This window comes from Emiliania huxleyi, assembly GCF_000372725.1.
Source record: "Emiliania huxleyi CCMP1516 unplaced genomic scaffold EMIHUscaffold_224, whole genome shotgun sequence".
NCBI lineage: Eukaryota > Haptophyta > Isochrysidales > Noelaerhabdaceae > Emiliania > Emiliania huxleyi.
In genome coordinates, this window is record NW_005200385.1 from 185,930 (window position 1) to 207,297 (window position 21,368).

At 68.5% G+C, this 21,368-nt stretch overlaps 5 protein-coding genes across 5 annotated transcripts; 1 reads left to right on the forward strand and 4 right to left on the reverse strand.

Annotated features, from left to right (window-relative positions):
* Positions 1-1,023: 1,023 nt before the first annotated feature.
* Positions 1,024-2,785, reverse strand: EMIHUDRAFT_457155 (hypothetical protein; the record flags this gene model as incomplete). The annotated part of the gene is made up of 5 exons (XM_005779885.1): positions 2,648-2,785; positions 2,082-2,568; positions 1,753-2,008; positions 1,364-1,666; positions 1,024-1,067 (listed from the first exon to the last, which is right to left on the reverse strand). Exons 1-5 carry the CDS (start codon positions 2,767-2,769, stop codon positions 1,024-1,026), a joined length of 1,212 nt encoding a protein of 403 aa, XP_005779942.1. The 5' UTR covers positions 2,770-2,785.
* A 767-nt stretch (positions 2,786-3,552) lies between these two features.
* On the reverse strand, positions 3,553-4,635 carry EMIHUDRAFT_235743 (hypothetical protein; the record flags this gene model as incomplete). Its single annotated transcript, XM_005779886.1, has 4 exons — positions 3,553-3,599; positions 3,870-3,984; positions 4,039-4,075; positions 4,316-4,635. 4 exons carry the CDS (start codon positions 4,633-4,635, stop codon positions 3,553-3,555), a joined length of 519 nt encoding a protein of 172 aa, XP_005779943.1.
* A 1,518-nt stretch (positions 4,636-6,153) lies between these two features.
* Positions 6,154-6,531, reverse strand: EMIHUDRAFT_48153 (hypothetical protein; the record flags this gene model as incomplete). The annotated part of the gene is made up of 1 exon (XM_005779887.1): positions 6,154-6,531. A coding segment is annotated over one exon (378 nt), but the record flags the coding sequence as incomplete, so codon positions are not given.
* Positions 6,532-13,445: 6,914 nt separating this feature from the next.
* Positions 13,446-14,549, reverse strand: EMIHUDRAFT_114609 (hypothetical protein; the record flags this gene model as incomplete). Its single annotated transcript, XM_005779888.1, has 1 exon — positions 13,446-14,549. One exon carries the CDS (start codon positions 14,547-14,549, stop codon positions 13,446-13,448), a length of 1,104 nt encoding a protein of 367 aa, XP_005779945.1.
* Positions 14,550-19,222: 4,673 nt separating this feature from the next.
* Positions 19,223-20,708, forward strand: EMIHUDRAFT_457156 (hypothetical protein). Its single transcript, XM_005779889.1, has 4 exons — positions 19,223-19,753; positions 19,827-19,977; positions 20,039-20,266; positions 20,383-20,708. Exons 1-4 carry the CDS (start codon positions 19,642-19,644, stop codon positions 20,462-20,464), a joined length of 573 nt encoding a protein of 190 aa, XP_005779946.1. The 5' UTR covers positions 19,223-19,641; the 3' UTR covers positions 20,465-20,708.
* The last annotated feature ends 660 nt before the right edge of the window (positions 20,709-21,368 follow it).

The following is a 21,368-nucleotide window of genomic DNA, read 5'->3' on the forward strand; positions in this document are numbered from 1 at the left end:
CCGTGGGGCGGTCAGCTACACCACGAGGGACGTCCGTCACACGCCCAAATGGAGGGGTAGGGGGGCAGGGGGTGTGTGTGGGGTCTCCACCCTGCACCCCCTACCCTACCCCCCCCCCGCCGCCTCGAACCCTGGTTGGAAGACAGCGACACGCCTTCCGCCTCGAGGCTCCGGCTCCCATGCCGAGTGCCAGCTGGATACGGGGAGAGAGTCTTCCGCCTCCAGGGGCCGAGGCCGTGCCCAGGCGCAGCTAGATACGGGCAGATTGGGGAGATCTGGGGAGATGCTCCGCTTCTTGCCCAGGCCCAGCTAGAGACGGGCAGATTGGGGAGATCTGGGGAGATGCTCCGCTTCTTGCCCAGGCCCAGCTAGATACGGGCAGATTGGGGAGATCTGGGGAGATGCTCCGCTTCTTGCCCAGGCCCAGCTAGATACGGGCAGATTGGGGAGATCTGGGGAGATGCTCCGCTTCTAGGGGCCGGCGCCGTCCCCGTGGCGACCAGGGTGCCGTCTCCCGACGGGTGCTTGTGCAGGGTGAGCTGTGCGCCCGAGTGCTCCCGCAAGAAGCGCAGCGGCGCCGACTGGTGCGCCTGTGGGGGAGAGACCTCATCGATGAGGTCGCCAATCGATGGGTAGCCAATCTCGCTCAATCTCGCTCAATCTCGCTCCGAGACGGCTCCTGGACGGCTCCGAGGCAGCGGCGGCGTGGCGCCGGCTGGTGCGCGCAGGGGGCTGAGGACACGGCGAGTGGTATCTCCCCGTATCTCCCCGTATCTCCCCGTATCTCCCCGTATCTCCCCGTATCTCCCCGTATCGCCGTCCTGCCTAGCGTTGGTCCTGAGCACGGACCGGGCACCCCGCATCAGCGTGCGCTTCGCTCGCAGTAGCAGCAGTAGTAGTAGTACTTAGAGTGACTACTACTACTACTACCTCCCCCAACCCTCCTCCTCCTCCTCCTCCTCCTCCTCCTCCTCCTCCTCCTCCTCCTCCCCCTCCTCCTCCCTCGCCTCTCCGCATCTAGCATCACTCGCCGTCAGGAGCGGCATCTGCCTTGGAGAGACGGCAGCCTCAAGGACGGCGCGGTCGCCGTCCGCCACGTCCGCCAGCTGCTCGAGCAGCCAGTCCGCAGAGGCCGCCTCGAGCAGATCGCTCTGATCTCCCGCGGGGTCTCTCTGCTCGCTTGAGTCGCCCTCAGCTCCGCTGTGGCTGCCGCCGCTCTCGGCGCGTTGGGCGCACAGGGCGTGCCCGTTGGTGGCCGCGGCCAGAGCCGCCGCGCCGCTGCCCGCCTGAGGCCGCGGCGGCGCCGCCTTGCTCGCTGGCGGGAGCGTGAGCACACGAGCTGTAGCGGGAGCTGCAGCGGCACCCGAGCGCGCGCGCGCCTCCTCCTGCTCTCTGATGAGATCCGCCTCGGCCGCCTCGCGCGCGACGCGCAGCGCCTCGCGTTTATCCGCATCGGCCGCCTCCCCGCCGGCTCGGCGTGACTGCCCAGTCGCGGGCTGGTCCCCAGCTGCAGCCGCCCGCTCGGCCTCTCGCCTCTCCTCGGCTGCAGCCTGCTTCGCTCGCAATTTGTTGGCGTGGTCCTCTGCGTCCTTGAGCGTGGACGAGCCGCCGGCGTGCGCCTTTGCTCTCGCCGCCGCGCGGGCTCGGTCGATGTCGCGCTGGTTGCCTCGCGTCATGTACACAGTCTGCCCGACCAAGTCTCCGTGCGAGAGTTGGGGTGGTTCGGTGTTACTCGTATTCGAGAAGGACGACGAAAAAAGAAAAACGCCGATGAGCCATCGGCGTTGTGCAGCAGCTCGAGCGCAGCACGCAGCAGGTCACTAAAGAGAAAGGCGGAGACGGCACACTCGATGAGCCGAACAGCCGCGGCTTGCTGCCGCTGCGCCTCGCCCGTGTGCTGCCGCCCGCTGCCAGGTGACAGCTCAGCCTGCAGCAGCGGCAGCATGCCGGCTAGCGGGGCACTTGCGAAGCGCTCCTGCATGCGCTCCACCATTCTCTTGCCAACCGCCTCGAGGAGGACGCATTCGGCGGAGGCGGCGTCTGCCGCGCTGCTGGAGGCGCGCGTGCACTGCGCTTGCCACTGCGAAGGCATCGGCGAGCTGTTCGAGCTGTGCGGCGCTCGCGAGCTCATGGCTGCGGCCGTGCAGGGAGCCGGCGGTCGAAAGGGCGCCGAAAAGGTAGCCATAGCGCACAGAGGCCAGCCAGACGCCCTTGGTTCGTAGCATGTCTAGTAGGCCTGCCACGCACGCAGAGTCGACGTCGCTCGGAATCGGGTGGCCCAGAAGGCGGACGAGGAGGAGCTGCAGGTCCGCGATGGCATAAAGGTACTTGTTGCCGTGGATGGTGAAGGCGTCGCAGTCGCCGTTGTGCGTGATGAAGCTCTCGACGCTGCGGCGCTCGCAAACAAAGCGGTATGCTGTGTTTGTTGCGAGCCTCCACGCCATCTGCTTTGATCGCGGTAGCCACTGATGCGGGTGGCAGCCAGCGATGTTGCAGACGGAAGACGTTGCGAAGCGGGTGTGGCCCTGAAACAGACCGCAGGTCATGTCGGCGTAGCACAGCGAAAATCTTTGAACAGCACGTCCTCGAGGTCAGTCCGCTTGCCATCACGACTCTGCAGCGCAAGCCCACGCCGGAGCGATCGTACGTCGCTATCCCAGCCGACTGCGCCCCGCGTATCATGGTGATGCGTAGCATCTTGCGCAGCAGGCGAAGCGTCGCGCGGCGATGCGCGGGGAGGAGGAGCAGGAGGCCAAAGTTTCCGCACATGGAGTTGAGGGGAGGCCGCGGGGGGTAGGGGCGGAAGGGGCTCAAAATCGACGAGACGAGACCGAAATCGTGACGAGGCCGATATAACACGGGACCCCCCCCACACACACACACAAAGAGGAGGCGGCGGAGGCGTTCAGTCTAAGGCGTGGTGCTTATGAGTTATGTCTCGAGAGTTGCCAGTATGGAGCAGCAAACAACCCGCTATCTCTGGAAATCTGGTCGTTTTCCGCGCGGTGAAACAACAAACATGGGTACATAAAGGCCGTACAGGACCTATAAGAGTCGGGGGCCGCCCACACACGCGCCTTGCCCAACAAGCTGGCCGTGTGCAGGAGTCGGGGCGAGCCAGGGCCGGAGAGGAGCTAGGTCCCTGGAGAGTCTCTGTCCGGGCCCCGGTGCAGCGGTCAGTAGTCCCCGCCCTCGTCGAAGCCGTCGTCTGCGTCTCCCCCGCCGTACTCCCACTCGTCCGGCTCTGGCCGCAGCGCCTGCGTGGCGCATGGCGGGCGGTGGGGAGCGAGGCGTGTGTGGCCGCCTGCCCCCGGGCTGCTCCCCTCGCGCCTCTGGCGGCTGCACCTCCTCCTCCGCCTCCTCCTCCGCCTCTGCCGTCGGCCGCCGCAACAGGCCCGCAGAGAGCAGCATCGGACGCCGCGCGGGCGCGGGCGCGGGCGCGCGGGCGGCAGCCGGCGCGGGGGCGGGCGCTGCCGCAGCCGCCGGCGCTGCCGCCGGCGCGGGCGCTGCCGCCGCCACCGAGAGCTGGCCGCCGCCACAGCAGGCGGCGGGCTAGCGCGGCGGGGAGCGGGCGCCCTTGGTCCCGGCGGGATCCGCGCCTGTGCTCGAGGCCTAGCAGGCGCTGCCGCCTCAGTCGGCGGCTGCGGCTGCCGACGATACTCTGGATGCGGCGGGCGCGGCGCCGGCGGGCGCGGCGGCGGCGGGCGCGGCGGCGGCGGGCGCGGCGGCGGCGGGCGCGGCGGCGGCCGGTGGCGCGGCGGCGGGTGCGAGGGCGATAGTGCGAGGCGATCCAGGGGGCGGGAGTGCGGCGGCCGCCGCCCTGCCGCGCCCTCTTGCTCCCCTTCCGGCGGCGCGCCCTCGGGCTGCACGAGGGGGCGGCAGCGGCGGCGGCGCCTTCGGCGCGAGCATCGCCTGCAGCTGCTCGTGCGTGACTGCGCCCGGCGTGGCGAGCAGCGCCTCGATCGCCTCGGGCTGGTCGCGCTCCTGCGGACACTCTCGGATGATCTCGGATCATCTCGGACAATCTCGGGTAATCACCTCGGGCTGGTCGCGCTCGGGCCGCGCAAATCGACGCCTCGTCCAACTCGACGGAAGCGAGATATGGGGCGGGTATGGGGAGATATGGGGAGATATGGGGAGATATGGGGAGATATGGGGAGATATGGGGAGGTGTAGGGAGATCGACGCCTCGCGCTTGAACTTGTTCTTGATTTGCCGCCGCTCGCGGTGCGGAAAGAGCGACGCGATGAGCGTGAAGTCGGTGCCGTGCACGCGCAGCGCCTAGTCTCTGCCCACTCCACGCTCAACAGCTCACCATGGTTCACCGCTGTGCCGCCGGCCGCGCAGCGCCTCGTAGAAGGCGGCCGTGTCGGCCGCGGACCAGGACGTCGACGGCGCGCGGCTGAGGTAGGAGGAGGAGGTGACGCCGAGGCGCTCGGCGTCCTCCACCTGCCCCGTGTGCTGCAGCCGCGTCGCGCGCCCCGCCGTCACCGACAGCGACGACTCGTCCACCACCATGTTGCCATCCTCGTCGAACCGCAGCTGCGGTGCAAACGCGCCCTCCGCGCCCCCCTCGTCGCCGTCGCCCGCCAACCGTGGGCCATGGAGCGCCTCCTCCTCGTCCTCGCGCCGCATCCGCTCCTCCTCCCACAACGTGAGCGGCGGCCCGTCGTCGTCGTCGTCGCCGCCGCCGCCGCCGCCGCCGCCGCCTCGCTCCCCGCCACGCCCCTCGCCGCCGCCGCCGCCCGCTGCGCCGCCGCCAGACTGCGGCCGTTGACCAAGCGGCGCGTCGAGGGGCAAGCCTTGCTTCCGCCGCTCGGCGCGCTCCCTCGCCGCCTCAGTCGGCACGCCCTGCTTCCGCTCGTAGATGAGCTCGCGCACAGTCATCTCGGCCATTGGCTTTGGCGGAGGCGCCTCGGCAGGGTCCTCGACGTCGTCGTGGCCGAAGCAGTCGTCATCGCCGAAGCAATGGCCGCCCTCGCCCTCGCCCTCTCCCTCGCCCTCTCCCCCGTCCCCCTCCCGCCCCCTCCCCCTCCCCCTCCCTCTCCCTGTCCGCCCGCGCCCGCGCCCGCGCCCGCGCCCGCGCCCGCGCCCGCGCCCCGACCCGTCGCCTCGCCCTCCTCGCTTGCGCTTGCTCCCCGCAGGCTGCCCCCCCTCCCCGTCCGTCGCAGGATCAGACGATTCCGACGCCTCCGAGGCCTCCTCGGCCGACTCCGCCTCCTCGGCCGACCTTTCTCGGCCTGCTCGCTCTCGCTCTCGCCGCTCTCGCCGCTCTCGCCGCTCTCGGCCCCCCTCCTCCTCCTCCTTCCTCGGCTTCGGCCTCGGCCCGCTCTGACGACTCTGACTCGCCGCCGCTCGCCGCGCTGGGATCGCCGCCGCCGCCCACCGCCACCCCGCCCTTTCCCCCGCCCTTTCCCCGGCCCCGGCCGCGTCCTCGCCTGGCCCCGACATCGAGCGCTGCGGCAGCGGCGCGCTCGGCGGCTGCGCGCCCCCCGCGCCCAGCCCCGCGGGCTGAAGCTTGGCCTGGAACGTCGCGCCGGCTCTGGGATCTGGCGGCAGCCGTGGCCGCGGTCGCGGCCTGTCGCGCTGGCTGTCGCCGCCGGTTAGACCCGCCGCTCTCACCAGCTGGAGCCTGCTGCGCAGCCGCGGCGGCTGCGGCTTCGGCGGCGGCGGCGGCGGCGGCGGTCGCGGCAGCGACGGCAGCCGGGACCGCCGATGCCGGCAGCCAGCGCTGCTCGGAGAGGTTCAGCCACCGCCGCAGGCTCTGTGCTGCACCGCGCTGCCGGATCTCGAGCCGGTGTGCGGTGTCCCGCGCTCGAAGCGCTGAGTCCACAGTCGCCTCGCACCAGCACGCGCGGCTCTCGACGTAGATGAGGATACTCGCGCCGACGCCGAGCGCCTCGCCGCCACTCGCCTCCGCCTCCGCCTGCCCGCCAGCCTGCCACGCCGCCTCGGCCTGCGCCTGCAGCTCCGCCCCAGCCTGCCTCGCCGCGGCCATTGAAAAAAGAATTAACGCCGCTGTATGTCGAGGGAGAAGAAGAGGTGACCTGCCCGAGAACTAAGCAGAAGGTGATGAAGCGAAAGGTTGTCCGGGGGGCAATCAGAAAAGCGGCAGCGGAAAGGGGGAGGGAGATTAATAAGAGACGAGAGGTCGATATGAAGCGTGTGCGGGTGCCGGTCGCCGAGCGTCTCTCGAAACCCCTCCAGCGCCTCGCGGAGCAGGGCCTCCGCGCCGTCCAGGTCGCCCTTAGCCTTCAGCAGCATGCCGAGGTTGTTGATCGAGCGGAGCGTGAGTGGGTGCCGGTCGCCGTCCCTCCAACGCTGTCCCTCCAACGCCTCGCGACACAGCGCCTCTGCACCGTCCAGATTGCCCTTGGCGCTCAGCAGCGAGCTCAGGTTGCTGATTGTGGTGAGCGTGCTCGGGTGCCGGTCGCCGAGCGTCTCTCGCTTCGCCTCCAGCGCCTCGCGGTACAGCGCCTCCGCGCCGTCCAGGTCGCCCTGCTCCTGCAGCAACCGACTGAGGTTGTTGATCAGCGTCGACGGCGCCCTCTCCGCCGGCTCCATCCGCTCCAGCGCCGCCCTCCCCTGCCCCGCCAGCGCCCCCCGCAGCAGCCCAAACACAGCCTTGTTGCACTCGGTCAGGCCAACCTCCCGCTCCAGCTCGCCCAGGATCTGCTCCGTGTCTCTCGGGTTGCGGCACTCCGCCTTGCGCACATCCACCTCGGACAGCTTCTTCGCGATCGAGGCAAAGTCATCCACCAGCGCCGTCTCAAACGCCGCCTGCTGCTCCGCGCTCATCACCACCTCGAAGCGAGCGCCCGACGCCTGCGTGTGGTACACCTCCTTGATGCAGTACGCGCGCCGCAGCGGCGCCGGGTCGTCCCACGGCTCCATCAGCAGAACCGTGTGGCCGACGGCGCGCACGCAGTCGCCCAGCCGCTTGACGTCGTTCATCGTGACGTCGAGCCGCCGCGTCGACTGGCGGATCACAAAGTCGCAGACCCAGAACTTGGTGTCGGGCGGCAGCTCTGGGTGGAGCCGCAGGTACTGCCGCAGGGCGTCCACCAGCGTCGCGAGCGGCGTCTCCAGGAACCAGCTCACAAAGACGGTGGCGACGCCAACCTTCCGGTCGCCGCGCTCGTATAGCGTCTCGCAGTAGGCCTTGCCTCCATTGGCCTCGCTAAACCTCGCGGCGAGCCACTGGTTGACGTAGCCGTTGAGGGAGGCGTTGGCGGGGACGCGGACTCCGTTGATGGTCGGCCGGTCCTCGTTGCACTGCTCGACGGCGTCGGTTGGGAGAGCCGCGATGTACTCATCGATCGCGTCGACAGATAGGCCGAGGGTCAGCCGCTCGGGGAGGTTGAGCTGGTCGGCTCGCTTTGAGACGACCTCTTGGGCGGTGCTGTCGATTGCTCGTGCGGCCGGATGAACAGTGTCGCTTGCTGCACATGCAGCACGCGCCTCGGCAGCGCCGGGCTTAGAAGTCGCGCCACCCATGGAGAGAGGGTGCCGCGTTGAGTTCAGCCGCGCATGCGAACTCCTCGTTTATGCGCACGACGGGCACACAGAAATCACCAGACGCACAAAAAGAATTCAAAAATGAGAACTCTCTCTTCAAAAAGAATTCAACGAACGACTCCCTCGCAAAAAAGATTTTTCTAAAAACGACTTTTACAACAAAACTCCCTCGCACAACACCGACGCGAAGGCCGAAGCTTGAGGCCGAAGCTTGAGCATGCAACAGGCATGCAACAACGCCACGCCACTTGCCACGCCACCTGACGAGACACGACGCACCGCACGCGCTCACGAAACCTACTCCGTCTCGCGCGCGATGGCGAAGCCCAAGACGCAGTGGCCAAAGTCGAGCGCCGCGATGCCGTTCGTGGCTCCTGCCGAGTCGAGGTGGTACCGCTCGTGGATCTCGTAGAGTGAGCGGATGAGGAGCGCCGCCCGCGCGCGGGCCGGCGCGGGGAAGAGCGAGTGGCTTGCCGGCGACCACGGCGCCGCCGCCCGCCGAACCAGCGCCGCCACCTCGCCCTCGCCGCCCGCGGCGCGCTGCAGCGGCGTCGGCTCGCCCTCGTGCAAGCTTGCGCCGCTGCGCAGGAGGGAGGTGGCGCGGGCGGCGGTGAGGGTCTCAAGGTGCGCGAGCGGCGTCCAGCCGCGGCTGGCGAGCAGCCAGGCGGCGATGTCGGCTTGGCCTTCGCTGTTTGCAATCGATTCGGCCATGCGCTCGGTGCCGCGGGAAGCGCTGTACGAGGAGAGGAGCTTGACGATCGCCAGCCTACGTGCTGAACACGCCGACCTCAGGGCACGAATACGGTATTGTGCAGTGTGTTCAGAGCACCGCGTGAATACAACGGAGAGGAATACAGTGAATACAGCGGGATACGCTTCCTCTCCGGCGCTAGTTGGGAGGCAGGAATACGTGTTCTGCTTCTAGGATCTCGAGCCGGCCAGACACGCACGAGACGAGCAGAGGCGTGACGCCGCTGTTGTTGGTCTGGTCGATCGCCGCGCCGGCCTCGAGGAGCAGCCGGACGATCTCGACGAGGCCCGCGGCGCACGTCATGAGCAGTGGCGTTGCGCCACTGTTCGTCGCTTGGTTGATCGCCGCGCTCGAGCGGAGGAGCAGCCGGGCGCACTCAGCGTGGCCGTAAATGCAGGCAGCGCTCAGCGGCGTGATTCCGTCACCCTCGGCCTGGTTGATCGCCGCGCCAGCCTCGAGGAGCAGCCGGACGCACTCGAGGTGGCCGTTCTGGCACGCGATGTACAGCGGCGTGGCGCCGTCGTCACTGGCTTGGTCGGTCGCCGCGCTGGCCTCGAGGAGCAGCCGAGCGATCGCTCTGCCCCTCCTGGCACGCGACAAGCATCGGCGTGCGGCCTTCAGCGTCTGCTTGGTTGACCGCCGCGCCAGCCTCGAGGAGCAGCCGGGCGCAGCTGATCTCGCCAGTCAAGCTCGCGGCACTCAGCGGCGTGGTGCCTTCATCATCGGCTTGGTCGACCGCCGCGCCAGCCTCGAGCAGCAGCCGCACGCACTCGAGGTTGCCCTTCTCGCATGCAATGTACAGCGGCGTGGTGCCTTCTTCATCAGCTTGGTTACTCGCCGCGCTAGCCTCGAGGAGCAGCCGGACACACTCGACGTGGCCCTCCTGGCAGGCGATGTAGAGAGGCGTGGCACCTTCAGAATCCGCTTGGTCGGCGGCCGCGCCAGCGTCGAGGAGCAGCCGGGCGCACTCAATCTGCCCCTCCTGGCACGCGATGTACAGCGCGGAAGCGCCGCCGCCATTTGTCGCCCCGATGCTCGCGCCGCCTTCGAGCAGCAGCCGCACCGCCTCGGCCTGCCCGTGACGAGCGGCCAAGGTGAGCAGCGTGTCCTGCCTGTCGGTGTCGTGCCGCGCGTCGAGCTGGGCCGCGAGCGACGTGCCGCGCGTCCGCCGCCCGGAGAGGAGGGCGCGCAGCGAGTTCAGGTCGCGCCGGGCCAGGTTGGCGAGGATGGGCAGGCTGAAATACGAGTCAGAATGAAGAAAAACTGCGCATCATCCGGCCCGCTGGGTGCGCTTCTTAGCTCCCCGGCCCTGGATGTGCGGTTGATGACTGCACTCCAAGTGCTCCAAGTACTGTATGGCCATATCTCTGCTCGTCTTCCTGCTCCTCGCTCGGCCGGGCGGTGGCACGGGTGGTGCGGAGGCGTCGCCGCCGCGCTTGCGCTCGCGCGGGGCCCGACGTCTCAAGCTGCACCACCTGAGCTCTGAAAGCCGGCACAGTCCGGTGCAGCTCCTCAAGTTCTTGCACCCGTGCCTTCTGCACCTGCACCTTCTGAGCTGCAGCTGCAAGCTTCCCTTCGGTTGTGTGATTAAGCGCATCAATGCGGCCGACGACGCGTGTGGCTTCGGCGGTAGCGGCACTCACAGCCTGCTGCGTCAACGCACCCTGCGCGGCAATCTGGCGCTCGACCTCATCGGTGCGTGCCAATGCGTGACCGACGAGTGCCTCCGTGGACATTGATTAGTTTTTGGCGGGCGAAATGTCGTCGAGCGCACCACACCCCTCTCCTTAAAATCCCTGTGTGGTGGCGGCGTGCCGTCCTCCCATCCCCCCCCCTTGGGTTGTCCGTTTTCTTTCTTTCTTGGAGGCGGGCGGGCTTCTCTCGAGGTCTCGAGATACACAAAGCGGCCAAGAGATTCCGCACTTCTCTTTGTTTTGCGTTTTCTTCTTTCGACCAAATTCTTTTCCTCGCGATGTCCACCCCGCCGCGCCGCTCGCGCCGCTCGCGCCGCCTCCCCGCCTCCTCCGACGCGCCCTCGCCAGGCACACCGCCGCCCGCCCGCCTCCTTGACCTCCCCACGGAGCTCCTCGTGCGTGCCCTCTCTCACTGCCACAGCCCCGCCGACATCGCTCGCATCGCGGCCGTCTCGCTGCTCTTCCACGCCTCGCTTGCGCTGGAGGGCATCCGCTTGTGGGCGCAAGAGCGCGGCTTGGAGCTGCCGGCGCAGCCCGAATACGAGAGCTGCGCCGTGCGGTGGCTGTGCCTTTCGGCGCTGCTGCGCGAGTCCAACCCGCCGGCGAGGGCTGCGGCAGGCAATCGGCACAGCCTCTTCATCGACGGCGAGGGCCGGCTCTCGTCGTGCGGAACGGCTGAGAGCTTCACGCCGGGACTGCTCGGGCACGGCGAGGGTGTGACGCGGCTCAACACGCCGACCCGCCTCCCTTCTTCCTCGCTGGGTGGTGAGCGCGCCGTGAGTGTGTCGGCGGGACATCGCCACAACCTCACCCTCGCCGCCGACGGCAGTGTCTGGAGCTGGGGCCAGGGAGTATTCGGCCGGCTGGGCCACGGCGACGAGCAGACCCAGTGGCAGCCGAAGAAGATCGAGGCCTTTGCCGGCCAGCGCGTCGTCGCTGTGGCGGCTGGAGGCGACCACAGCCTCGCTATCACCGCCGATGGCGCTATCTGGAGCTGGGGCTGGGGATACTTTGGCCGGTTGGGCCAAGGCCACCAGCAGAACCAGCTGCTGCCGAGTAAGATCGAGGCCTTGGCTGGCCAGCGCGTCATAGCTGTGTCGGCTGGATACAGCCACAGCTTCGCCCTCACCGCTAACGGCGCTGTCTGGAGCTGGGGCTATGGAGCCTTTGGCGAGCTGGGCCACGGCGACCAGCAGGGCCAGCTGCTGCCCAAGAAGATCGAGGCCTTTGCTGGCCGGCGCGTCATCGCTGTGTCGGCTGCAGGCGCGCACAGCATCGCCCTCACTGGCGACGGCGTCCTCTGGAGCTGGGGCTATGGATACGGTGGCCGGTTGGGCCACGGCGACCAGCAGAACCAGCTGCTGCCCAAGAAGATCGAGGCGTTGGCAGGGCGGCGCGTCGTCGCTGTGTCGGCTGGGACCCTCCACAGCATCGCCATCACCGCCGATGGCGCTGTCTGGAGCTGGGGTGGTGGAATCTATGGCAAGCTGGGCCACGGCGATCCGCAGGAGCAGCTGCTGCCCAAGAAGGTCGAGGCCTTTGCTGGCCAGCACGTCGTCGCTGTGTCGGCTGGGGGCCACCACAACCTCGCCCGCACCGCCGATGGCGCTGTGTTTACCTGGGGCAAGGGCGGCGACGGCTGCCTAGGCCACGGAGATGACCTGTCGAACCAGCTGCTGCCCAAGAGGATCGAGGCGTGGGCGCCGGGGCAGTGATGAGATGGGCGAAAGGGTGTGCCAGCAGGCTCTGTGTTGCCGCACGAGCCTATTTGGCACCTGCGGACGTATCCTTGAGGTAGAAGTCGCGCTGTAAATAAATAAATAATAAAACGGACATGCCAAGCTAGGGAAGCCTGGGTCGACGTCGAGGACAGACACGTCCCCACCTTTGCAGGATTTTGCAAAAGCGAGGGGGGAGGGCGCATCGGCGCGGAGAGGGCTGGGCACAGCAAAGAAAGAAAGAAAACGGACACCCCAAGGGAGACCCCTAGTCTAGCGGGAATTTTCGGTGTATCGCGAATGATCGGAGATAGCCGCGCTCCGCCGGATTCCGCACGTGCCTCGCCCTGAGCGGCTGCCACAACCTCGAGTCCCAGCGCCACTACCCCTCGGACGTGGCCGACTTTTTTGTGGCGGGCGTCGGCGACCTGGTGCCAGAGGGGGCGCGGCGGGCCAGCCTGAGAGAGCAGAGCAGCTGGGTGGGAGCCTCAAAGTCGCGGCTGGGAAGCCACGAGCCCGCCGAGGAGCTGGTGGAGTGGACCCTCATTCAGTCTGACCTGACCCGGTCGGGGCGCGGCGACGCCGCCCGCGCCGAATTGCAGTCGGTGCTGCGGCGGTGCTTCGACGCGATCGACGTCAACGGCGACGGAACGGTGGACGAGACGGAGCTGGTGAGTGGGTTCGAGCAGGTCGGGCTGGGGCGCGGCGCGCGCGCGCCGCGGTGTTGACCAACAACCGCACCACTGGAGGCCACCACGCCACTCGCGGCAATCCGCATCGAGGCCGCCCGTCGGCGCAGCGAGAGTACTGCGCACTGCTGGGCAGCGCCCAGAATGCAGGGAAGGCCTTGGCGCTTCTCGCCAGCCAGACTGACTCGGCAACCGGCAAGCGAGCCGACTGCGCGTCCCGAGCCCACGGATCGGCGCCATCGCACCGGCCCGCCAGCCGCCGCATAGCTCCAGAGAGGCAGCTGGCGTTGCGCTGCACTGCTTGAAGGCGCTGCTGAGGCGCTGCACTGCTCAAAGCTGCCCCGTGCGCCGCCGCGAGCCCCGCGTAGTGGCCTCGCCCTCTGGAGAGCCCCAGCGCGACCCCTCGCGGCCACTCGCGCCGCTGCAGCAGCTCCGACGCCACCACTCCGGCTCCCGAGCGCGCGGCGAGCAAGCGGAAGAGCACGCGCATGGGCCAAAATCCGTTACTCCGTTTGGGATCACCGAATGGGAGAACTTTTCGGCGGTCGTGGAGGTCGTGGAGGTCGTTGAGTGGCGAGTCACGCTCGTCCGGACAGCATCGATGCCGTCGCCGGACGCGGCGGCGAGGCACACGGGCGCCGGCGTGGCGCGTCGGCAGGCCCACCACGAGCGGATGCGCGACGAGCGCGCTCGGGAAGCGGCCGCGGGCGAGGCGGAGCTTCCGCCGGAGGACGACAGCGGTCGAGATGGCGAGCGCCGCCCAGCTGCTGGACAGCGTGCGGGAGGTGGGCCCGAACTACACCCTGCTGCGCAGCAAGGTCGGAGGGCTCGCCAGCCCACAGGGCTGGAGGGGTCCCCGTCGGATCGGCGTCGGGAGGGCTCCACAGGGCTAACCCCCTCCCCGGACGCCGGGTGGGCTCGGAGGGACGGTCGGACAAGGGAGGATCTTCGTGGCGGTAGGGCTCGCGAGGGGTCGGAAGGGCCCTCCGGGAGGGGTCGCAAAAATATACGCTCTCAGACACTCGGACTCGCAAGGGGACTCGCAAGGGGACAATATGAAAAGACAAATGAAAAGTCACTCGTCGAGGACCGGGCGGCTTATCTCCAACGCCCCTCCGTTGCCCTGCATCACTGCACATCGCAGCGCGCGGTGGCGCGCGTGCCGCACCAGCGCCTCGCGCAGGGCGGCCTCGCCGCCCTTGCTGTGACTCCCGCGGCCAGTCACGACCACGCAGCGGCCGAGGACAGGCAGCACGGGCACGACCAGCTCGTCGAACTTGGTCTTCGCCTCGGCGACGTGCAGCCCGTGCAGGTCGATGCAGAGGCCCTCGGACTCGCCCGCGTCCGACCCCATCCCCAAGCTCTCGTCGTTCAGCGTCGCAAAGATGCTCGCCGCCGCGTTCTGCTGCGCCGCCCGTAGATTTTCGCGCAGCTCGTCGCAGCGGCCGCGGCAGGACTGCCGCTCGGCGGAGACTGCGCCCGGCCCGAGCCTGTCTTCGCGCTTGTCCAGCGTCGCGAGCTTCTCAGCCTCGCGCTCCAGCTCCCTCTGGAGCGCGACGACGGGCCGCCTCGCCTCGAGGTAGACCTCCTGCTTGCGCCGCGAGTCGAGGCTGCCGCTGGTCCGGGCCGCCGCCCCGACAGCGTGCCTCGAGATGATCTCGAAGAGCTCCTTCTCCACCGCCGCAGAATCGAGGCGGCGGTGCACGAGCATCGCCGGCACGGCGTCGTGCAAGCCTGGCGCGACGGCGGTGGCGAGGTGGCCGGCGAGGAAGCGGAGTAGGTCGGACGCCTGGTAGGCCTGCAGCGCGAGGTTGTCGACGGTGGCCGGGTCGAGGAGCAGCGTGCAGTGTGGGCACTGGAAGCGTGTGGTCACGCTCTGCCCGTGGGGCACGAGCGGGTCCTGCCGCTCCTCGGTCGCCGGGACGGACTCGCGCATGTGGCAGAGGCAGGCTGCGCACGTAGCGTGGCCGCACTCGAGCACCGCCACGCTCGCGTCCGACAGGCTCGACCACTTCTCGTGGCAAATGGGGCACTGGCCGTCGGCGTCGCCGTTCCATGAGAACCCAGAGTTGTCGAGCAGCATGCCGCCACGCACCAGCTGCGCTGTATCGGCCGCCGCCACGGCCTCCTCCTCCGCCTCCGTCTCGCGCTGAGCGACGGACGCCTCGACCCGCTCCATCGAAGGAAGCCGCTCGCGCGCGCCAATCAGCAGCCCCTCCGTACCCTCCGGCAAGGCAGACGCGTGCGGCGTGGCGGCCTCCACCGCCCGCCTCAGGCGCGAAGCGTCTCGCGTCTCGGAGGTGAGCACCGCGATGAGCGCGTCCCACGTGTCTTCTCCGGACGCGGCGACAGCGTCCGCCTTTGCTGCCGCGATCTTCTTGCGCCGAGCCGCCTTTGCCGCCTTTGCCGCCTGCTGCTTTGAGGCAAGCGCCTCCCTCGCCGCCGCAGCCTCCTCGGCCGCCCTCTCGGCCTCCACCCTCTCGGCCGCCGCCCTCTCGGCCACTGCCCTCGCCACCTTCGCCTCAACCTCCGCCCTCTTCGCCTCCCTCGCCGCCGCCTCAAGTGCGCGCTCGCACTCGGCGTGGCCCCTCTCCTTGGCCAGCTGCAGCGCTGTACGCCCGGCCGAGGTGCACGCCGCTGTGTCTGCGCCCGCCCGCAGCAGGCAGAGCACGACGGCGGGGTGGCCCTGGTAGCACGCGATGAGCAGCGGCGTGACGCCGCCGTCCTTGGCTTGGTTGACCGCCGCGCCAGCCTCGAGAAGCAGCCGCACGCACTCGAGCTGGCCATTCTGGCACGCGACGTACAGCGGCGTGGCGCCGTCGTCCGCGGCTTGGTTGACCGCCGCGCTGGCCTCGAGGAGCAGCTGGGCGATCTCGAGCAGGCCCTGCTGGCACGCAGCGAACAGCGGCGAGAAGCCGCCATCCATGGCTAGGCCGACCGCCGCGCTGGCCTCGAGGAGCAGCCGGACGCACTCGAGGTGGCCCCGCTGGCACGCGATGAGCAGCGGCGTGTCGCCATCGTCACGGGCTTGGTCGACCGCCGCACGCGCCTCGAGAAGCAGCTGGGCGCACTCGAGGTGGCCCTCATGGCACGCCATGAACAGCGGCGTGGCGCCGCTGACGGTGGCTTGGTTCACCGCCGCGCTGGCCCCGAGAAGCAGCTGGACGCACTCGGGGCAGCCCTTCTGGCACGCCTTGAGCAGCGGCGTGACGCCGCCGTCCTTGGCTTGGTTGACCGCCGCGCCAGCCTCGAGAAGCAGCCGCACGCACTCGAGCTGGCCATTCTGGCACGCGACGTACAGCGGCGTGGCGCCGTCGTCCTTGGCTTGGTTGGCCGCCGCGCTGGCCTCGAGGAGCAGCTTGGCGACCTCGGCGTGGCCGTTCTGGCTCGCGATGAACAGCGGCGTGTCGCCATTGTCACGGGCTTGGTCGACCGCCGCACGCGCCTCGAGAAGCAGCTGGGCGCACTCGAGCTGGCCCTCCTGGCACGCCATGAACAGCGGCGTGGCGCCGCTGACGGTGGCTTGGTTCACCGCCGCGCTGGCAGCGAGGAGCAGCCGCACGCACTCGAGGTGGCCCTGCTGGCACGCGGCGAAGAGCGCGGAGCAGCCACGGCCCGTCGTCGCCCCCACGCTCGCGCCGCTCTCGAGCAGCAGCCGCACGGCGTCGGCCTGCCCGCGCTCAGCGGCGATAATAAGCAGCGTGAACTGGTTCTTGGCCTCGAGCCGCGCGTCGAGCAGGGCCGTGAGCGCCGGGCCGCGCGTCCGCCCGGCGAGGAGGGCACGCAGCGAGGTCAAGTCGCCCCGGCGCAGCTCGGCGAGCACGGTCGGGCTGATGGCGTTCATGGCGATTGATTCCGCCGCCGCCACCTTCGCCACCGCAGAGCCGCCTCCGCAGCAGGGCCGCGTCGAGCTCTCAGGCCGTGCATGGCCGGGCGGCAACGTGCCAGGCGAAGAAGAAAAACATGGAAATGTGTCTCCTTAAAATCCCTCTGTGGAGATACGAAGAGGCAGACTCCCCAGGGTGGGCGACGGCTAGCGCACCACACTCCTCTCCTTAAAATCCCTGTGTGGTGGCGGCGTGCCGTTCTCCCATCCCTCCCTTGGGCTGTGTGTTTTCTTTCTTTCTTTATCCCTCTGTGGTGGCGGCGTGCCGTTCTCCCATCCCTCCCTTGGAGTGTCTGTTTTCTTTCTTTCTTTCTGTGTCGTCATCATCTGTCCCCGTCCACCCATACCGCGTTGGTGTCCAGTCCGAGCCTGACTGTTGTTCATCTTTCTACATACATATGTGTGTGTGTGTGGGTGTGTGTGTAATGGCTGTCATCAGTTGTGCGGCCGTCGCCGCGGCTCGTCTCTGCCGCGGCGGCTGCTGCGCGCACGCGGCGGCGCCGCTCTCTCGCGAGACGGCTGGCGACGTGGCTCGCCGCCGACGTACGCTGCGCTCGTCCGACCGCCCGCGGCGTGGCGTGCGCGGCGCGGCGCGCCGATGTGCGAGCGCTTCTGCGCTCCTGTTATCCTGCACTGCCTCTCTCTGGTGCTGCTGGTGGTGGTGGTGGTGCTGCTGCTGGTGCAGATGCTGCTGCTGGTGTGGCGCGGCTCTGCGACTCGGCTCGACGCGCGCGTGGCGGGCATCTGACGCGGCGGGCGGCGTCGCGGGCGGCAGCGGTGGCGGCTCGATGGTGGAGGTGGAGGCTGGTGGCTGTGGTGGACTTTGAGTTTATTGATGGTCGAGTACGAGGACTGGGGGGGGGAGGGGGTTCAACCTGGTGACAGAGGACCGTGGGCCATCGCGGGGACTGCTGCGTACGGAGGGCGCGGCAGATTGATCCGGATGGTCACACCCGGTGGGTGGCACCGAGGCGTATGGGACGCTCCACTGTATCTTAGCTCCTGAGGGGCGCGTGGTTATAACCACGTAGTATGACTATAGCCCACCACAGACACCCTCCCTGCTCCACACGTGTGCTCACACCCTCACCCTCTCCTCTCTCCTCTCTCTCTCTCTCTCTCCTCTCTCTCTCCTCCTTGTCTGCTGTCTGCCTGACTCAGGCGCTCATCTGCCGATGCGTGATTGTGTGTGGGCTGCTCCGAGGGGGCCCTGTGCGATCCGACGGGTAGGGGGTCTGTGCCCGGGCGGTGTCCGGTGCGGAGGCTCCTTCTGATCCCGCCTGTGATCTTGTTGGGTGTGAGGTTGTGGCGGCTTCGATCCCAAGGGGGGAGCTGATCCCACTCGTAACCAACTCTCAGGGGCAGTAGGTGGGCGAGCTTCAGGCGCGCCCATCTCGAACGTCAAGGCGTCGCTACGCGCGGTCTTCCGCGGGGGGAGCTTCGTCGACGGGTGCGGGACCGCGGCGCAGACAGTGCTGCGGCGATGCCTCCGGCTGTTTGCGGCGGGCGGCTTGCTGCTCGCTGCGATGGCTAAAAACTCGTCTCGTCGCACACCAAGGGCGTATGCTCTGGCGAGACGTGAGGCGCATGCGCCCAGCGCAGGAGGGAGTGGCTGCCCGTTGGGACGGAGCCCCACCCAGCCCTTGCTTGTCCCGAATCCAGCCCCTGGCGGTTATAGAGACGGGAACGACCGACGCGCGAGCAGCAGGCGAGAGCGAGCGAGAGCGTTCAGAAAGAGAGAAAGACCAGAACACAACGCACTCTCTCACATGACAAGCGATCCCACGACTGCGAATGTGGGGACTACATGATTACATGAAGGGTGGAGGGGCCCGTCCGCAGAGCTAGGCGGCGCGGGCACCCCCCACTGGGGCCGAGGACAAGAGGCCGTTTGCCGCTTGCTGCTTCTTTTGCTTGTTGATCCAGTTGGTACGCTCCTTGCGCGCCTGCTTGTTGGTGTTTTCGGCGTCGCCCGCCACCGCCGCCTTGGAGATCTGCTGCGTGTGGTGGATGTCGCGAGGGCCAGCCTAGCCCTCGTCACCGCCTTGCGTGTGGGATCTCAGGACCACCGGACCGCATCGGCGTCCACGTCCTGACCGGCCCGGTCTTTGTGCGCGGCGCAGCGCCGGGCGACGTGCTGCGCGTCGACGTGCTCGAGGTAGCCTGAGCCCCCCCCCCCCCCCCCCCACACACACACAGAGCAACCCGCGTGGATTCCACACGAGACAGAGCTCTCTCCTCGCAAGATGTGGGGAGATATGGGGAGATGTGGGGAGGTGTGGGGAGGTATGGGGAGACAGCTCGCCCTCGTAGCCACCGTGAGTCACTCACACAAAAACACAACCACGGACCCAACGCAAGACGCAGCCACAAGCTCAGACAGTCGAGAAAGGGATAGACCGCAACGACAGTCAGAAGTCAGCGCTGGGTCCCAGGCGCCAGGGCGAATGCGATGACGGCCTCTAGTGTGAGCTCTAGCTAGTGAGCTCATCGCTACTATAAATATGCAGCGAGTTAGTTAGGAGCCGACCGACCGACCCAGCGACCCTCGCGTCCGGTGCTCACCGACGGCCGGGCGGGCCACCCGCCCACGCGCCGCCTACGCGCAGCGCGTGCGCCGCAAACTCGCCCGCCGACAGCGCCGGCCAGTCGCCATCGGCCGTCGCGAGAGGCCTGCCCGGCTGTCGCCGCGGGGCCCCCACGAACACCACGCGTCGGATGCGGTGCCGCCATCCTCCAGCGGCCGCCCCTCCGCCTCCTCCAACCACCAGCTGTCTGCGGCCCCGTCCGACTGGGGTGGCATCCACTCGCCCTCAGCCTGCGATTGAGCCGCCGCCTCGGCTGCTGCAGCCAGCCGCTCTTCCGCCGCCCGCTGCGACTCAGCGATCCGACGCCGCGCCAGCCTCTGCAGCCGAGTAGCAGCTGACTCAGCCGGCAGGGAAGGAGCAGCAGACTCAACAGCCTCACTGGGCTGGCTTGGAGGCGCTGCGAGCGGCGGATCAGTTGGTCAGTGTTGCTGTCCTCTCATCACCGCCGCCGCTGCCACCGCCGCCGCCGCTGCCACCGCCGCCGCCGACGCCACCGCCGCCGCCGCTGCCACCGCCGCCGCCGCTGCCACCGCCGCCGCCGACGCCACCATCGCCACTGCCGTCGTCGCCGTCGAAGCTGCGAGCACCGCTGGAGCCATCAGAGCTGCCACCTCCAGAGCTGCTAGAGCTCCGAAGGCGGCGAGGGCCACTGGCTCCACGTCGGCCATCGCCACCACCTCCCCGCTCACCGCTGCGACGTGACATCGCGATATGCGAGGCTGGTTGCGTCCGCTGGCTAAGCTTGGTTCGCGGTGGCGGGCGCCGTGGCGACTGCACGATGGCAGGTAGGACGCACGATGTCGCTGTTCACACCAATGCAGACTCACACAGCGGCATGTGGTTGCTCGAGCTTGCGCTTCTCGCCGACTACCTGGTACTGGGCGTGGACAATATCGCGGCCGTACGGAGGCGCGCTCGAGTTGTCGCTTGGGCGTTGGGAGGGGGTCCAAATCTTGGAAGCAAGGCTGCCTACCGCTACTAGGCGCGCTCGAGTGGCGCGTGCCGCCGCACTTGCGGCACACGAGGCTCGATGCCAGGGCGGGCGTCGCGCGGCCGCCGTGGGGCGGTGAGCTCGACTTGCGGCCCTTCTTTGGCGTGATGGCGACGGCGCCGCCGGTGGGCTTTGGCCGGCAGTTGTCGATCGCGCGCCGCTGCTCGTCACGGCTTGAAAGAGACGGGGGGAGACATGTTTAGGCAGTCGTCGATCCCGCCGCGGAACGAGTTTGGCGGCAACCTCGACTGCAAGGAGCTCGTCGCGGGCAGCACGCTCTACCTGCCGGTGCACGTCGCGGGCGCGATGTTCGTCGTGGGCGACGGCCACGCGCGGCAGGGCGACGGCGAGTGCTGCGGCACCGCCCTCGAGACGTGCCTGGCCGGCGCCTTCCGCCTTTCGGTCGTCAAGCCGTCGTTGCCGCCGTCGCTGTGCCGGTGGGCGGCCCGCGCGCCGGAGTGCGCGCGCCGCTCGCCAGGCCGCGCGCCGAGACCGACGGCGCGCTGATCACGCTCGCGTGCGCGATGCGCGTCGACGACGCCGCGAGCGCGGCGCTCGAGGCGATGCTCGACTGGCTGGGTGAGCTGCGCCCGGCCGTCGACCGTCGCGACGCGTACATGCTGCTCTGACTCGTGCACGTGACGCAGCTCGTCAACGGCACGAGCCGCGGATGCCACGTCGTCCTCGAGAAGCGTGCCTGCCGCCCGCCGACGGGGAGGCCGGCCCCGCCGCGGCCGTCGCGACCTAGTCCTACAGCTTTCGCTGTGTGTGTGCACCTGTGTCTGTGCCAGAGCGCGCCAGTGCATGCACATGCACATGCACATGCACATGTGACATGTCGGTATACTTCGCGGGTCCTGCTTTTCTATTCTTTCTGGCGGCATGCGAGCGGCGCCATCTCTGCCCCCGCACGGCCCCTTTGGACATAGCTTGCTATGAACGAGGTGTTAACCTGTTATCCTTCCAACGTGAGGAGAGGGGGACTCTCTCAGTGATTTGGGCTCGGCAGGTTGCAGCCCTCAGCCGAAGCCGGGGATGGTCCCGTAGCCGAGGAGAGCCCGCGTCGATGAGTTCGACGCGGTCGGGTCGCCATGCGGAGAGACCAGAGATCACCCGAATGCCACGTTCAAAGCGCGCCTCATCGCAAACGTCACACTCGACTCGAAGCGCGACGCAAAAACATCGCGGGAGATTTTGGAGGTTGAGGGGCTTCATCAAGGCTTGATGACAAACATCCTCGAAGCCGCGGGTCGATTTTCTTTTCAGCCAACACGGCCGAGCTCCATTGGCGATGGCGTTTTCAAGATTAGCGAAAATTTAATACTATTATAGCGTGTCAGAGTGAATATTTGCTGCGGCCCCCGGCTCGGTTCGGCGCTAAAAGTGTCCCGTAGGGCAGGCCGCCGCCGCACGAGCCGCGCCACCGCCACGGCTGCGGCGATGGCGTGCGAGCGTGCGTGTGCGGGGGAGGCAGCGTTTGTGCAAGCCGCCGCCCCACTCCCTTCGCAGCCGCTTGGCAGGGAAGCTCTCGTC

Excerpts from the sequence above, each read along its gene's own strand:
- EMIHUDRAFT_457156 (XM_005779889.1), top strand. The coding sequence starts at position 19,642 with ATGTCGCTGTTCACACCAATGCAGACTCACACAGCGGCATGTGGTTGC. Across the intron at positions 19,754-19,826 it reads AATATCGCGGCCGTACGGAG|GCGCGCTCGAGTGGCGCGTG; the intron begins GCGCGCTCGAGT and ends TACCGCTACTAG. Across the intron at positions 20,267-20,382 it reads CCGTCGTTGCCGCCGTCGCT|CGCGGCGCTCGAGGCGATGC; the intron begins GTGCCGGTGGGC and ends CGACGCCGCGAG.